This window comes from Wickerhamomyces ciferrii, contig 00224 (genome assembly GCF_000313485.1).
Source record: "Wickerhamomyces ciferrii WGS project CAIF00000000 data, strain NRRL Y-1031 F-60-10, contig 00224, whole genome shotgun sequence".
Lineage (NCBI taxonomy): Eukaryota > Fungi > Ascomycota > Saccharomycetes > Phaffomycetales > Wickerhamomycetaceae > Hansenula > Hansenula ciferrii.
In genome coordinates this window covers 39653-57475 of record NW_011887516.1, presented here as the reverse complement: position 1 = coordinate 57475, position 17823 = coordinate 39653, and the positions used below count along the sequence as shown (strand labels likewise).

General features: G+C 29.7%; 8 protein-coding genes across 8 annotated transcripts; 4 read left to right on the top strand and 4 right to left on the bottom strand.

The window, feature by feature from the left end:
* Nucleotides 1-578: 578 nt before the first annotated feature.
* Nucleotides 579-1475, top strand: BN7_5662 (uncharacterized protein; the record flags this gene model as incomplete). Its single annotated transcript, XM_011273779.1, has 1 exon — nucleotides 579-1475. One exon carries the CDS (start codon nucleotides 579-581, stop codon nucleotides 1473-1475), a length of 897 nt encoding a protein of 298 aa, XP_011272081.1.
* Nucleotides 1476-1801: 326 nt separating this feature from the next.
* On the bottom strand, nucleotides 1802-2782 carry BN7_5661 (uncharacterized protein; the record flags this gene model as incomplete). The annotated part of the gene is made up of 1 exon (XM_011273778.1): nucleotides 1802-2782. The coding sequence occupies one exon, from the start codon at nucleotides 2780-2782 to the stop codon at nucleotides 1802-1804; it is 981 nt and encodes a 326-aa protein (XP_011272080.1).
* A 279-nt stretch (nucleotides 2783-3061) lies between these two features.
* BN7_5660 (S8 family peptidase) lies at nucleotides 3062-4252 on the bottom strand (the record flags this gene model as incomplete). Its single annotated transcript, XM_011273777.1, has 1 exon — nucleotides 3062-4252. One exon carries the CDS (start codon nucleotides 4250-4252, stop codon nucleotides 3062-3064), a length of 1191 nt encoding a protein of 396 aa, XP_011272079.1.
* A 236-nt stretch (nucleotides 4253-4488) lies between these two features.
* BN7_5659 (nuclear transcription factor Y subunit beta) lies at nucleotides 4489-5283 on the bottom strand (the record flags this gene model as incomplete). Its single annotated transcript, XM_011273776.1, has 1 exon — nucleotides 4489-5283. One exon carries the CDS (start codon nucleotides 5281-5283, stop codon nucleotides 4489-4491), a length of 795 nt encoding a protein of 264 aa, XP_011272078.1.
* A 1552-nt stretch (nucleotides 5284-6835) lies between these two features.
* On the top strand, nucleotides 6836-8929 carry FAA1 (Long chain fatty acyl-CoA synthetase; the record flags this gene model as incomplete). Its single annotated transcript, XM_011273775.1, has 1 exon — nucleotides 6836-8929. The coding sequence occupies one exon, from the start codon at nucleotides 6836-6838 to the stop codon at nucleotides 8927-8929; it is 2094 nt and encodes a 697-aa protein (XP_011272077.1).
* A 266-nt stretch (nucleotides 8930-9195) lies between these two features.
* On the bottom strand, nucleotides 9196-10488 carry BN7_5657 (uncharacterized protein; the record flags this gene model as incomplete). The annotated part of the gene is made up of 1 exon (XM_011273774.1): nucleotides 9196-10488. The coding sequence occupies one exon, from the start codon at nucleotides 10486-10488 to the stop codon at nucleotides 9196-9198; it is 1293 nt and encodes a 430-aa protein (XP_011272076.1).
* A 3190-nt stretch (nucleotides 10489-13678) lies between these two features.
* On the top strand, nucleotides 13679-15592 carry FET3 (ferroxidase FET3; the record flags this gene model as incomplete). The annotated part of the gene is made up of 1 exon (XM_011273773.1): nucleotides 13679-15592. The coding sequence occupies one exon, from the start codon at nucleotides 13679-13681 to the stop codon at nucleotides 15590-15592; it is 1914 nt and encodes a 637-aa protein (XP_011272075.1).
* A 413-nt stretch (nucleotides 15593-16005) lies between these two features.
* APM3 (Apm3p) lies at nucleotides 16006-17694 on the top strand (the record flags this gene model as incomplete). The annotated part of the gene is made up of 2 exons (XM_011273772.1): nucleotides 16006-16025; nucleotides 16104-17694. 2 exons carry the CDS (start codon nucleotides 16006-16008, stop codon nucleotides 17692-17694), a joined length of 1611 nt encoding a protein of 536 aa, XP_011272074.1.
* Between the last annotated feature and the right edge of the window lie 129 nt (nucleotides 17695-17823).

Here is a 17823-nt window from a genome sequence, read left to right as displayed (position 1 = left end):
TTTGCTATAGATTGATGAAGCCTTACACATTTATAGTCATGATAAAAGCTCCTACATATGTTTGCAGATGAATTATACGTACTAGAGCTTTATAGATTAATGTATTATATATTATTTTTTGTTAATTTATACTACATATATTATGATCTATGATCTTGAAGTTTATGAATTGTTTATACGAAAATGTGACTGCATGTTGTATTGTCTTATACAGATTTATTAACTCGATCTTCAACATATGGCGCTTAATTGAGTATAGCCTATACAGATCACTTAGCTTTTAAATCACAAAATGATATAGTTGACACCTTGTGATCGATATAATCAAGTTAATCATCCTTTTTAAATAAATCAAAATCATGTTAATTGTTGATTTAAATTTGTTGTCAATATTGCGGAGATATACGGCTTTCGATCTTGAGATCTCCAAACAATAGAAAGTTTCAACAATGGCTGCCTTTTTTTTAACCCCCTGAAATACTAAAATATTATAAAAAATTCAGCTTTATACCAACTTTTCCACAGCTAAGGCCTAGTCCATCAACCATAATAATATACCTGTTATACTACAATACAAAATGGATATATCAATTGATACCTCACAACCCTTGGAAGATCTATATAGACAATCATTAAAACTAAACATTGAACTATTTGAACTACTAAACAAACAATTTGAATATAAGAAGAATTTAGAGAAATCAATTGATGAAGTTACTAAATCTTTTCAAGATTTATCTAATAATATACCAAAGACACCAAGAGAAAGACAAAGATGGCTTGAAGCACTTTCAAATCTTCCTGATCAATTCAATTCAATAACAAGTTTAAGAACAAATGAAACAGCAAATGGAACAACAAATGAAACAACAACCTCAACATCAAATGAGTCAAATACAACAACAGATCAAACTTCAAATAACCAACCAGGTTTCATATCAAGAACTTTTAATTGGATCAATGATAATGCTAATAGATTTAATAATGATTTGAATCAATTGAGGCAACAAAATCAAGCAGCACGTCATGACGATTATATTACTTCTAATACGTTGTCATCATTGATAATTGATTCATTACCAATTATTATCATATGTTTAGAATTCAAATATAATTCAACTTTAGAACAAACAATTCATTGTATGGTTGATCCATATTATGTTGGTATTGCAGTTGATATCGTAATGAAAGGATTAATTACAATAGGTTTTGATCATCAATTCTCACGTATCACTTCTGGGTTTTTAAATAATCATAACAAGATAAATATATTATTTACAATCATTAGAGTTGCTATTAGATGTTTTATTATAACTAAAATTGTTCAAATTTACGGTGAAGAAGATACACCTGGTGATGTATTAAATAAAATATTGGAGAAAGCTAATGAGATAGATTTTTTTGATAAATATTACCTTTATATAATGTTTGTTCCAATGGGCATAAGTCATTTTATTACTAGAATGCTTAATTAATAAGTTGGAATTTATGATATGCATATATTGGAAGTCTACTGGAGATGATGATGAAGATTATATGCACCTTGGTGATATAATGTTATAAATCAATTATATATTTGCTTCATAATGTTTATGAAGTTTTGCTAATGAGATAAAAGAAATTGCTATGTTTAATGAATTATGAAGTTACTTGCTAGAGATATATATAAAAAATACACATTAATATTAATAATATAATGTCGCAATTGATGTAGAACTATGAAATGAAATTAGATGTGTATGATTATATCCTCTATAACAAGGCGGTAAGTTATCAAATAGGGCGCTTAAATTTAACAGCATTATTTTTGATAAGATGGCGGTGGAGGGTCAACTAAATCATAAGTTGATTGACCAGGAATGAAATAAACAGGATCTGATGTTGATGAACAATCATTTGATGGTACCGTTGTAGAGAAAAGATTATTCACAAGATTTGAAAAACTCAATTCATTCCCATCATGAATATGCTGACAATGTATTAAAAAAGCTTTATGTGAATCATTTTCAAAAGTATAAGCAAATGCATCAATTTCTTTTAATTCACCTCCAAAATCTAATATATTGATGAATGTTTCTAAAGTTTGTAAAAGTGGCTCTTTGTTAGGTTGGAATGCTAGACATAGTTTTATTTGATTAAAAGTTTTCACTCCTTTAGGGAAAATGATTTTAGGCCCGTTTGGTTTGAATCTATAAGGCCCTGCATGTTGACCTGAAGAAGATTCTAGTGCATCTTCTTTCATATGATAATCAAGTATAATTTGTGTGAATGAATCAATCAAATGTTGTCTTAAATCTGAATCAATCTTGATTGAATTGTTCATAGCTGGTCTAAAATAAAAATTGAAGTTAATCATAGGATCATTTAGATTTTTAACTAATATAGGATTCAATCTTTCTTGAGATCTCATAAAATAAAATAACTTAACTGGGATAGACTCTTTAGATGTTCTAACAAATAGTGATTTATAATTTGGTGACTGAGATGGACGTTTAAGATTATAAAACTTTGATGGTTTAGATTGAAATTGAAAGAAAGGAAAATAACCAAAGTTTTGTATCTTTGAACGTAACCATGGACAAGATATTAAAGGTGGATTAATTGTGTTTTGACCAGGTGCTGGTATTAATGGAATAATTCTATAGTTCATTTTTTTATGTAACTTTTCAATTAATTTCTTCTCATTCTTTGTCCTGTTATGGTGGTATTTATTGATACCATTATCATTATCTGATCCACCGTGAGCTTCTTCTTGCAGATCTGATTCCTTTACTGGTTCCATGCTTATGGTTGTGAATACAAAGATAATCACATTATGAATATCATATTCAAAATCAGAACTTATACATGTTTATAAATTTTGTATAAACTTAAACTTCTCTTTTGAATTTCTCTCATACTATATAGTTCTATACGGTTACTTGGCTTATATAATCCGAGAATAAGCACAATATTTTTATCGATTCTCTACAATAAACATAAACATAAACATAAACATAATCTTCTTCATTCATTAAGTCAAAAAACTATATCATAAACACTATACATATAATTCAGTTCATTACCAATTTGGTTGACCTTCACAATTAAACAAAATTCTATTAGCTGTTAATGGTTTGAATCCTAAACTATCACTTGGAATAACATCCGGTGTGGAATAATTAACAATTCTTTCAATTGCTTGATTACCATCATCTCCCATACCCATAAAATATCCAACAAGTCCTGCAGTAACACCAGTTGCTAATGATGTACCAGTTTTAGAAACAATTTCATTTTCTTTATTACCAGTTGTTTTAACTTTAACTCCAGGTGCAAATACATCAACACATGCACCCCAATTACTAAATTTTGGAATTGAATCTTCATCATTAACATCAATTGCACCAACAGTTAATGCACCTTTAGCACTTGCAGGAGAAAAATTACATGCTTGTTTACCTTCATTACCAGCTGGAACAATAACTGGGATTCCTTGTTTAACTAATGATTCAACTGCACCATTTAAGATTGCATTTTTCTTCATAACTAATGGTATAACAACTAATGTGGGTCTTTTAGTTATCTTGGAATCTTGTAAAATTAAATTTAATGCATTAACAACAGATGATAATTTGGTACGACTTTGTTTATTTGTTACTCTAACATCAAATAAATTTGCCTTTTTAGCAACACCATAAGTTTCAGATGCAATAACACCAGCTATAAATGAACCATGACCAACAGGATCATCTAATTTATTTGAAGTATTACTACCTTCATCAATTTTTTCACCAGTTAAATCAATGATTTTTGTTACTCTTTTAGAAAATTCTTTATGTTGAGAATTTATACCAGAATCTAAAACATAAATATCAACACCAATACCACCAGTTGGATCAAATACAAAATCATAATGTTTTTGATCAGGTTTTAATGGTTGTCTTTGAGATAATCTTGCTAAATGTTTTGGAGCATTTTCTTGAACATCAGCTAAAACTAATTCTCTATCAATAGAAATTGCTGCAACATCTTTATCATAATATAATTTTCTAACCATTTCAATATCAAGTTCACCCATTAAACCTTGAAATTTACCCATTTCAAAAGTTTTTATACCTAAATTTTTTAAACCTTGAGCATCAATTGTTTTTTTATTAAAATATCTTTGATAAAAATTATCAAATGACCAATTTGGTTGAAATTGAACTAAAAAATCCACAGCGGTAACTGAAATAATAAAATATGATAAAATCCAAATCCACAGCACCATGATTAAAACGTTTGTTTATAATGATATAAGGTCAATGTAAATGGTTGATAATACTTGTATCAACATGGTTTCAATTTTTGTTTTGATTTCATTTAAACACCGGTGATGATTTTTTTCCCATATTAAAACATTGACACAAAAACAAAAATCAGAAGAATTAATTAGCTGATCAATCAACTAACCAAAAATATTTTTCATATTCCCATAGAAACGAATATTGATCACCAGTATAAAAATTATATCTGCTCTTGAAATTGAATACTTTCATCATAAACATTCATTTCATTAGAATTCCCACTCAAGACATATTGATCTATAGTTGGATTATCAATATCATATCTTAGATCATTTAAATCAACAGGTTCATCTTCTTCATTAACAGCGCTTAAATTTGAATCATTATCTTTTTCTTCATCATCTAAATCCTCGTAATCATCTAAACCTTCTTCATCATCATCATAATCTTGAATATTATCTGATTGTTTTGTTGATTTTGATCCACTTATTGTTGTTGAGGTTGAATTTTCATCCAATTGACCAGATGCTATTAACATTTCACGTTTTTCACGTTCTTTACGTTCTTTTCTTGCTTGACGTTTCATTCGATCTTTTTCTCTTCTATCATCAGCTTCTAATCTTTCATGTTCTCTATATTTTGCTAAATAAATTTTTAAAGTTTCAGCATAATTTTCAAAACCTAATGAATTCATTGCATACAAGATATCTTCACCATTTAAAGTTTTCCTTTTTTCTGCTTGACATTTATCAACAGCACCTGAAGTTATAAATGAAATGAATTCAGAGACACATTCTTGAACACATTCTTTTGATTCTTTTGATAGTTTTGCATGTGAAGGTAAACCATTTTTCATAACTCTACCAACATTTGCTAAAGGTAACCATCTATCTTGTTCTCTAATTTCATATTCTCTAAATAAAATTTCTTCAGCTTCAGTTAAAGGTTCTTGTTCTTGTGTAGGTACTCCAGTTGGTAATGGTTGAGTTGTATAATTATTATACTGAGAATTCATCCTTTGGTATTAATTATTGTTATTTAACTTTAAATTATGAGAATCAAGTTAATACTAATATGTCAAAGAATTAGGCTTAAAGATGGAATAGACAACGATATATGGCTGAAAATAATGGGCTTTCTTGAATATATTATTAGAATTGCAAGCTCTAGTTAAGCTGGTAAAACGAGGTAAATGATCTTTATAAGATAAACAGCCAATTTCAAAATGCAATTGTATAAATATATATTTCTTCTTAATACTAGATCAAATCACCAATAATTTCACTTGATCAACGTTTGTTGATGTTTAAATTCACCTTCCAGGCTTTTTTTCTAAGAGACTCAAAAATTACACCCATTTTGACATCACAATAGTAAGCGATCATATTGTATATACTAGAGGATTGACTCAAATAGGTGATACACACTTCAACTACTTGTATAGATTGTTATTCAAGTTTTCAATTAATAAAAGCTCTTGTGATACTTGAAAATGAGATTGATAATAATGTAAATTCATCTACACTTATACCAGCTCAAGTGTTTATGATTTGTACGCGATGTACATTGACACAATTTTTTCTATTCTCCGAAACATCAAATTTAAAATTTTATCCCCGAGGTTTTATGAAAATTAAAAAGCATTACATAACCCACACGCCAAGCATTACGTAACTCTTGTTCTCCTCTTTGTAAAATTTAAAGAATTCGCGCAATCAATCAAAAATGTATGAAGGGTTAAAAAAAATAATTCAGGCACCTGCTGATTTAAACCACGGTTACACCAATTTGGAAATTCCTGAGATTTGGTTTCAATGAGAATTGTTGGGTTTTTCTGTTCCCAACAAATCTCGCTTAAATTTTAACAGGGGAGAATTGACAGTATAAGTAATGTTAATTTAAACTCCAATTTAATTGAATGTTTCTTTAAAGATTTACAAAAAATTAAGTATTGGCATGTTGTGATTCAAATGCTTCATATACAAATTTCATGCTTGCACTAAAAAATAATGTGTCAGTGGCAAAATTGGAGATGGTGACAAACTTGTCAAAGTGTCAAGTGATTGATAGCAATTGTATAGATATAGTCTATATGTCAATCTGTAGATCGTATTATACTTTATCTAATTGACAGATAACTATATTGTAATGTCATAGTGTTGTATATGAGTTAGTCGATGGTCTGAATGTGAGTTCAATTGAACAAATGCTAATTAGCAACCATCATGTCATCGAGATAGATCAATTAATAGATCAAGATAACGATGAACTTCAACTTCAACTTCAACAATTGTCTTGACTCTTAATCAACAAGACCAATGACATTTCCAAGATCAAATTTACCTTTAAAATGACTTTTCAATTGACTTTTAAATTCAAATCTTTATTGTTTTCTCACAGAATTGTTTGGAAATTTTTAAAACCGGCAACCCACCGGAAATTTTGTTGATCCCCTTCCACGAAAACCAAAAAAACAAGCGCTTCATTTAATTCTACTTCAACTTCCTTTAATTAATTGCCACTTCAATTGAATCAAGTAATCATTTTGACTAAGAAGATAAGTTACAATGGTTCAATTAGTTAACGTCCCTGTTGGTGAACCAGAAAGAGCTGGTGAAACCGCCCCAAGAAGAAATGCTAAATTAAAAGATTTGACCGCAATTAAAAGACCTGCTGGTTATAAGGCAAATACTGTTTATGAATTCATTTTAGAAGCTTTTGAAAGAGGTGGTGATCGTGATGCTATGGGTTATAGAAATATTAAAGAAGTTCATAAGGAAAAGAAGAAAGTTAAAAAAATGGTTGATGGTGAAGAACAAGAAGTTGATAAAACTTGGTTATATTATGAATTATCCGATTACAAGTATGAAAGTTATAGACAAGTTAACAAATATATACATGATTATGGTCGTGGTCTAGTTCAATTAGGTTTAAAACCAAGTGGTGAACATAAATTACATATTTTTGCTTCAACTTCTCATAAATGGATGAAAACTTTCTTAGCTGCTCAAACTCAATCAATTCCAATTGTTACAGCTTATGATACTTTAGGTGAAAAAGGTTTAACTCATTCATTAGTTCAAACTGAATCAAATGCCATCTTTACTGATAACCATCTTTTATCAGCTTTAATCAATCCTTTACAAAAAGCTAAAGAAATTAAATTCATTATTCATTCAGAACCGATTGATTCAAATGATAAAAGACAAGAAGGTGAATTATATCAAGAAGCTAAAACCGCTGTTGATAAAATCTTAGAAGTTAGACCTGATATTAAAATTGTTTCATTAGATGAAGTTCATAAATTAGGTCAAGAATCTCAAGATATTCAAGTTCATCCACCTTCACCTGAAGATTTATCTTGTATTATGTATACTTCAGGTTCAACTGGTGATCCAAAAGGTGTTGTTTTAACACATGAAAATATCTTATCTGGTGTTGCTGGTGTTTCATTTATTATTGATCGTAAATTAATTAATGAAAAAGATCGTATTATTGCATTTTTACCATTAGCTCATATTTTTGAATTAGCTTTTGAATTAATTGCATTCTATTGGAACGGTGTTATTGGTTATGCCAATGTTAAAACTTTAACTGATGTTTCAACAAGAAATTCAGATGGTGATATTAAAACTTTTAAACCAACAATTATGGTTGCAGTTGCTGCAGTTTGGGAAACTATTAAAAAGGGTATTACAGCAAAAATTGCTAAACAACCTTCATTTACTCAAAAATTATTTTGGACTTGTTATAATTATAAATTGAAAAATTGGAAAGTTCCTGGTTCTTCATATTTAATTGATAATTTTATTTTTAAAAAAGTTAAAGAAGCAACTGGTGGTCAATTAAGATATGTTTTAAATGGTGGTTCTCCAATTTCAAAAGATACTCAAATTTTCATTTCAAATTTATTATGTCCAATGTTGATTGGTTATGGTTTAACTGAAACCGTTGCAAACACTACAGTTGTTGATCCAAACTCATTTGAATATGATGTTCAAGGTGCTCTTTCTGGTGCAATTACTGTTAAATTAGTTGATGTTGCAGATGCTGGTTATTATGCTAAGAATGATCAAGGTGAAATTTGGATTAGAGGTTATCCAGTCTTGACAGAATATTATAAAAATCCAAAAGAAACTGAAGAAGCTTTTGATTCAGAAGGTTGGTTCAAGACTGGTGATATTGGTGAATGGACTAAAACTGGTCAATTAAAAATTATTGATCGTAAGAAAAATTTAGTTAAAACTTTAAATGGTGAATATATTGCATTAGAAAAATTAGAATCTGTTTATCGTTCAAATACTTATGTTGCAAACATTTGTGTTTATGCTGATCAAGATCATGCTAAACCAGTTGGTATTGTTGTTCCAAATGAAAATGCTATTAGATCATTAGCATTAGAATTAGGTTTAATTAAAAATGAAAATGAAGATATTCATAAAGCTTTACATGATTCAAAATTAACTAATAAAGTTTTAAATGCATTATTAAGTACTGCAAAATCTCAAGGATTAAATGGTATTGAATTAATTCAAGGTTTAGTTTTATCTGATGAAGAATGGACTCCACAAAATGGATTTGTTACATCTGCACAAAAATTACAAAGAAAGAAAATTTTAGAAGCTAATAAAAAAGGTGTTGATAAAGCTTATTCAAAATAAAATTAAAAATTGAATCATGTCATCTTTATTAGTATCAAACTTTCGAATAATGTCATTTCGTCTGTGTGTTGTGTTTTTTTTTCTTTATTGTTTTGTATAATAACTTAATTTTGTCTCTTAATGCTTTTTTTAATTCATCATATCATACATTATATATGTAACACTTCAACGAATACATGATTATATGTTTATAAATATATGAATATATACAATTTGGGTTTTATTTAATGTAATATGATCATGATCAATCTAGAGCTTCTTTGTGATCACATATATATATACTTCTTTTCATAATTCTTCATTTCATCTAGGATAAATTGATTAAAATCTTTATAATTATCTAAATAAATATGATGACCTGAATTTTTAAAAGTTTTGAAATCACTTGAATAATTTGTATTTTTTATAATTTTATCAATACATTTTAATCCACCTTCTTTTGGCATCCAATCTTCATCACCATAACACCATGTTGTATCACAACTAATTTTTTCAATCTTTTCTAATAAAGGTAATTTTGGTACACCACCTGCACCTAAAACTTGTGACATATAATATTCACCTGAACCTTGTGCATTAAAAATTGAATAAGTATATTTATGTAAATAAAATTGTTCAATTTCAGTTAATTTGGCAAATCTTCTTGATGTCCAACCTGATGTAATCATTGAACCAAATGGTCCCGTGTTTCTAACAAGTGCAAATGGTGATATATTTTGTTCCCAAAGATAATGAAACCATGGTGGGATATCTAAATTTAAATCTTTAGGTCTATAAATACCAGCTGGTGAAATTAATAATAATTTTTGAACATGATGTTTATATTTCATTGTATATAATAAAGTCATATAAGCACCAAGACTATGACAACACATCAACATTTTATTAATACCTCTATTAATTCTCCATTTTTCTAAAGTATCAACAAAATATTCTTCTAATGATTTAGATTCATTATATTTTGGTCTTGATGAACATCCATAACCTGGTAAATCTAATGCATGAATACACCAATTTGAATCTTTTGATGATATTTCATCTAAATTTTTCAAATAGAAGCCTAAACCTGCACCATAACCATGAATTATAACAAAATGATTACAATTGGAATAATCAACATTTTTGGAATGAATCATAAATTCATTAATATAATTACCTTCATCATCAATTTTAATTTTTAAAGTTTTAGTAATCATTTGTGGATCCTTGTAACATTTTAATAAATTTAATAAATTTTCTTGTGCAATATCCAAATCTGCTCTCTTCAAATAATCTTGAAATGATTCAATAGTAGATAATGGGAATAATTTTGTTGTTATAATCTTAGATATTGGTAATGCAGTTGGTGCAGTAGATCTTCTATAACCTTTAACATTTTGTTGTTTAGATTGATGAACTGATGTTGTTGATGTTGGAGTTTTAGATGGGGATAATATTTTTGGTGATGTTGTTGTGGATGAACCTAAGGTCTTTACACGACCATTTTTAGTTATGTTTTGTAATTTGGAAATTATATTAAGATCTTTTATTAAACTTGAAATTTTTGTATAATTTGACATGATTTATTTAATATTGATTCATTCTATATTATAGATTTGGGGTGTAAAGATTAATTTGACGTTATTAAGAAAGCTTCAATTGAGATCCTCAGGGCTGAAATGAAGGGAATATGAAATAAGATTGAAGCTGTATTATCACTAGCTCTTTTTCAAAGCCTAAATTTGAGTTTATATGTATATGATGAAGTTAAAGTTAAACCTTGAAGTAAATCGAGACTTTTTAATGTGTCAAGTTAAAGGTGCTAGCAAATATATTTTTTCTCGAAAACATTATGCCCAACAAAAATCACGTTCACGGTCATGTGATAAAACTTTGGTATAAACTTTTGAGCAAATTTAATTCAATGAGCATTTATTTTAAATCGTTGAACATATTCTTGATCTACTATTGAATTTGAAATGGCGATGAGCAATTATATAGCACACCTTGCTCTTTACGTATAAGAAGGGGTCGATTTCCTGAATATTTCTGTGATCTATATAGTATATAGTGTATTCAGCTAGAGTTATTCACCAACTGACCAAACCAAGTGCCAATCAACTTATAGTTTCACATAAATGAATTGAATATATATGATTCGTTAATATATTCAGCCGTTATGGGGCAAATTATAAGTTTGATACTAGGGCAGATACGCGTCTTCAATGATACACCACAAACCACATTAATGATACAACCTGATGAACATTCACTTTATATATACAAGATGATTTCATATGGTTATATAAATGTTCAACTGGATTAGCTTCAAAGTTTGTCTGATAGTCATCTAGGTCAACTGAAATGATTCAGATTCAAAAGCTCAGGGTTCAAACAATTCAAATTATCATTTCCATCAGGTGCAATTTACGACGTAACTTCATCAAACTTTATGTGGTAATTGGCTGCTCAAGGATGATCACGGTTTAATTAACAGCTTCCATAAATCACCGATGAGTTAATTGGTTATTGTTTAAAATGAAGTTAAAATATTTTAATTCCATCGTCCTTATACAACTAAGAAAAAAAATAAGCTTTTTATTGATCAATCAGATAAAAATTTATCATTTGTCCTGAATTTCAGACGTTTTGCGACCGTTTATTGGCTTTGTTCTTTTGTCCATGCTGCACAATGTTGTCAAAAGGGGAAATGTCTGTAGTCTCTCACCAGGTGTCGGGCTTAAAAGTTCTACCAGGTGACGAACAAAAGCCAATCAGAGCGAGGGAAAGTTTAAATTTGAAGCAGCACATTTTTATACGTTTGGACTTTTTGGGGGCAATTTCTTGCATGATTTTCAATTTACAAACAGCTGATTTTATCCAATTTAGGTAGTGATTTTTTTGATATAACTTTTGGCAGGAAAAAGCTTATATTTTTCTTGGTGTAACTTCGAAGTTCGGTACTGAAGAATCAACATCTTCGAACAAGTGACCGTTTGAAAAGTCAGATCATCTACAAACCTTATACTCGAGCATCAACTTTATAGATCATATTAATTGTATATTGTACACTGTGAATAGTAACTAACATTGTATCGAATGAATTATAACTTCCACGCAGCGTAAATGGTATAACTTAGGATATCCCGGTACATCGTCGCATAACGTAGTTCAATTCCATTTTATATGGGGATTGGGGATTGGGAATACGGGTATATATATTGGGTGCAAAAATTAAGGTATAAGCTGTTACAACTCTTTAGGAACTAAACAGTGATCTCAATTGATGAGTTATTCATATGGAAAGCTTAACAATTAGATGTTGGTTTATAAATTCACCCTTTGAGCTACAGCTTACTGAATTCTTTAGTAGTGAATCGTGATACTTGAAGTAGTTTATTTCTAAAGCCCATACGACGTATGGGTGTTTTCCTAAATGTCCTTATAACCTAAGTTGCATACATATATATGTACCATAAGTGCCCTCCGAATGGGCAGCCGAAAGATTCAAACCCTTATAGTAATTGATTAACTTACAAAGGTTCTATACGAAGTTTGAACTCATCAAGCTGTTATCGACCTGTAGTTGGAAACCTTTCTCCAGATAGCTGGCTGATTCTCCTCATATAATTCACAACTTTCAAGTCGAATATTAAATAGAAGAAGCTTATAGTTGTGCCTTGGTTTCTAATTCCTTGGTTCTGGTGATTATTATGCACAGATTCATCAGATAACTTAAGATTGTCCCAAAAATTCGTGTTTTCAACTTTTACTATACCTCCATGCAGGCGGAAGAACAGACTACAGTCTACACTGTACAGATCTCACTACGATCAGAAATTTTAGTTTATTTGGCCCTTCTCATTGGCTGTATTCTATTTGAATATAGTTGATATATATTATAGACTCTAGAGAGCTGAAACAATCAATCATATTCATCATGAATGTATATATCGAGCGATGAGCTCACTGGTATATTGACATAATCAAACTAAGTATATATAAACTGAAGCAAGGTGTTGATTTGTACATATGGCTCTGGAGTCTGTATATATATATATATATAATTGAGAAACACCATGTACTCGCATAATATCGACGGCCAAGAAAAGCTTCATACTATATATATATATAGGGCCTGGTTCAATTGAATATTGCACCGACATGGTATAATACACTGCAAAAAGAGTATGTATAGATAGTGAATACAATTACTACTTGATTATATTAGATATATCATCATAGTCCATAATACTACTCCCCTCCCACGTAGATACAGCCATACTGCTTCGCAAATTGATGAACACCAAAGCTTCAACAATAGATCATCACTATTGATAATGCTAGTAAAACGCTCAACCAGCACATATCTCACATCACTAGTTTTAAGTTACCGATCATATATACTTTTGTCCAAATCTTTTTAAATGTCTACTGTCCAAAATTCAAATGTCCGAAGAACATCGGCCATCGCGTAAAAAAAAGTAAAGATGTCCACAATTTAAAGTTTTGGCTCCCAAAAAAAGCACCTAAAGTTAAAGTGTGCAGCTTGTCGGTGTTATAAAAATCTGTATGTACAAAAGTTTAAATTGAATATGTCTCGAATCTTTGATTATAATCAATCGAACAAAAAAATTCTATCAGAGTAAACGGGCAAAAAAAATTTCAAAATATATAAAACACCATGTATCACGTATTTAATCAATCAAACTTAAAAAATGGAAAATCTTTTGTTGGACCCTTTATTCACAATTTCTATATTCAACAAGGATGGTTAAATTCACAGCTTTGTTGACTTCATTAGTCTTGTCATCAGTGGTATCTGCTGCTACACATACTTATAACTGGACCACAGGTTATGATGACCGTGACTTAGATGGTTCAGGTGAAAAAACAAGAATCATTACTTGTAATGGTGAATTCCCATGGCCAAATATTGAAATCAACAAAGGTGATACCGTTAACATTTATTTGACTAATGGTTTCGATGATAACAAAAACACATCAATGCATTTCCACGGTTTATTCCAACATGGTTCCTCACAAATGGATGGTCCAGAAATGGTTACACAATGTCCAATTGGTCCAGGTCAAACTTTCTTATATAATTTCACTGTTCCAGATCAAGTTGGTTCTTACTGGTACCATTCCCATACTGGTGGTCAATATATGGATGGTATGAGAGGTTTATTCATTATTCATGATGAAGATTACCCATACAAACAAGGTGAAGATTATGATGAAGAATTATCCTTATCATTTACTGAATACTATCATTCAACAACTTATGAATTAATGCCAAAATTCTTAAGTTTGTATAATCCAACTGGTGCTGAACCAATTCCTCAAAATTTCTTAATGAATAACACCAGAAATTTAACTTGGGAAGTTCAACCAGATACAACTTATTTATTAAGATTGATTAACATTGGTGGTTTCACTTCATATTGGTTCTTTATTGAAGATCATGAATTCGATGTTATTGAAGTTGATGGTATTCCAGTTGAAAGAAACACCACTGATATGTTATATATCACTGTTGCTCAACGTTACACTGTTTTATTAAAGACCAAGAAAGATACTTCAAAGAATTTCGCTATTATGCAATTAGTTGATACTGGTATGTTAGATATTCAACCAGATGATTTGATTGTTAATGCTACTCATACTCTTTCTTATAACAAAGATAATGAAGAAGTTGATGAAGCTTTCGTTGATTCCTTAGAAGATGATGCTTTCTTAGATGATTTCTATTTAACTCCAATCAACAAAACTGAATTATATGGTGAACCAGATATTGAAATCTCAGTTGATGTTGTCATGGATAACTTAAAGAATGGTATTAACTATGCTTTCTTCAACAACCTTACTTACACTGCACCAAAAGTTCCAATTTTAGTTTCAGTTTTAGGTGCTGGTGATGATGCAACCAATGCTGCTATTTATGGTTCAAATACCCATTCATTTGTTTTGGATAAGGATGATATTGTTCAAATTGTTGTCAACAATCAAGATACTGGTAAACATCCTTTCCATTTACATGGTCATGCTTTCCAAGTTGTTGATAGAGATCATTATTCAGGTCCAGAAGATTCTGATGAACCAAAAGCTTATGATGAAGATGACCATGCTGAATTCCCACAATACCCAATGATGAGAGATACCGTTTATGTTCGTGAAAACTCCAATATGGTTTTAAGATTCAAAGCTGATAACCCAGGTGTTTGGTTTTTCCATTGTCATATCGAATGGCATTTGGAACAAGGTTTAGCCCTTGTTTTAATTGAAGATCCAAAAGGTATTCAAGAAGATCCAAACCAACAATTGACCGAATCACATAAAGCTGTCTGTGCTGATTTGAACATTGCAACCAATGCTAATGTTGCTAACAACACTGTCTTTACTGATTTATCAGGTGAAAATGTCCAACAACCACCAGTTCCATCAGGTTTCACTGCTAAAGGTTATGTTGCATTTGTTTTCTCATGTGTTGCAGGTGTCTTAGGTTTAATTACCATTTCAATTTATGGTTTGATTGATATCTCTAACGTTGAAGAAAAAGTTGCTAGAGATTTAGATATCGATGTTCATAAATTAGCTGAAGATGAATCATTATCAAATGAAAAAAGACCATCATCAGAAGTTGGTGTCGTTGACGACAATTCAAGTTCATCCCGTAAATAGATTTCTTTTTTGTACTTACCTTTTCATAATATCATGAATGTTTAATGTTTTTTATGCAAAATATAATATAATAATTTTAATTGATTTAAACATAATACTTGTAGGATTTGAGATTGACTAGTAATTAATTAAAAGTAGAAATTAATATTAAGCACTATACCAATGACTAATATTTTACGTAATAAGAATTTTATATGGCGGCTTTAATTCGCGAATTGTCAAGGAAAAAATGTCAACCAAAATTATTTGATAAGAAATTCAAAAACAGACTACAAGTAAACACCAACAACTAATCTAAGCGCTGATTTTTAAAGAGTCAATTAAAGGGCGGTTAATCATCTTCTGGGTATTCAATTCCTTCTGTGCTTGCTAGTCTACTGTTCTGCTAAAGTGTGTTGCTGAATTGGAAAGAAATGGCCACAATTGAAGGTCTGTACATTGCTGATGAAAGAGAGTAAGTGGATGGCGTTGAATAATGATGATCTGGTATTTTACTAACTGATTTGAATAGTACTTTGATATTTGAATATCCTACTTCTTCTTCTGCTCCTACGTTGAAGACCATCTTGTCAGCTATCAAGGGAATAGGGTCTCAAAATATTCATAACGATTCCATTATTCAAATTTCCAAGATCCATACAGTTTATAAGCTTTCTATTGAAAAAATATCATTATATGCACTTGTTGAAGACATCAGTACTGCTCAATCCTTGAATTTGAAAAGTTTGAACCAGGATGAAAGTGATGAAGACGATGAAAGTGATGAATACGATGAAGTTGATGATGACAACGAGGACAAAATTAACAAAAAATCAAGTAATAAGGACAATAAGGACAAAATATCAGTGATTAATCCAAATTTTGTGTTCTCATTCTTGGGGAAACTCATTGAAGTGTTGAAAGATTATTTTGGTACACCGATTAATCCAATGAAAATTCAAGCAAATTATGATATTATGTGTAATTTGATGCAAGAAATTTTAGAAGGTGGTTATCCATATATTACAGATTTAAACACTTTAAAAGATCTTGTTCCATTCAGCTCATCAATTGGGAGTAAATTATTACAAACTACAAATCAAATTGCTAAAAGTTATTCATCTTCAACTAGTTCATCTCAAGATCCTATTGCAAATTTAAATTCCAAATCAACAGATAATCAAATTCCATGGAGAAGCTCAAACGTTAGATATACAAATAATGAATTGTTTGTTGATATTATTGAAACTATTAATGTCATTTTAACTCCACAACAATTCAAATCAAGAAAACCATTAAATGGGTCTAATATCAACAATAAATTAAATCTTTATTCAAATTCTTCCATGCCACATAAATTAATACCCACTGTGGCAAATATCCAAGGAAGATTAGATTTCACTTCACATTTGAGTGGTATACCAGACATTTTATGTAACTTGAATCTAAATGGTCATTATCTGGGAATTCCATCATTACATAGATGTGTTAGAACAGAAAGATGGATTAATGATGAAGGTAAATTATCATTTATACCACCAGATGGGAAATCTACTATAATGAATTATCTTATTGATTTAGATTCTTACACACAATCTAAGACTCAAAGAAATATTGGATTTATAACACCAGATTTTAAAACTGGATTAGGTTTGAAAAAAAATGAATTTGAAATTGATTTAAATATAAATTTTTTCAAAAATGTTTCAAAAATTGAAAATTTAAAAATTGAAATTCAAACAGGAAATCAATTTAGTATAAAAATTTTAAGATTAAGTCATGGTGATTTCCAAACAAAATCAAATGGAAAATTTGAATGGATTTTCGATCCTGTAATATCTTTAGGTATAAATCCAATTTTACGTGGTGTTTTGGAAAAAAATGATGATTTTGAAGATGAATCAAGTTATAATCAAGATGATACAGATGAAACTGAAAATAATAATCATCATTTACCAGAAGCTCATTTCCCAAAATTGATTAAATTATCTTATAAAAATAAAGGTGCTGTTCCAAGTGGTATTAGAGTGGAATCCTTAGAGATTAAAAGAGGTCTAAATGATATTAAACCTTATAAAGGTGTTAAATATATAACACAGACTGGGGAATTTATCATACGATAAATCAAAACTGTGTACTCTCTAGAGTATTATAAATAATAAACTATATCTATTGATTGATGACATTGAGTTGAATTTAAAGCTAGTAGGACTTCGTTTATACTACGTCGGCATGTAAAATAATAAAATGTA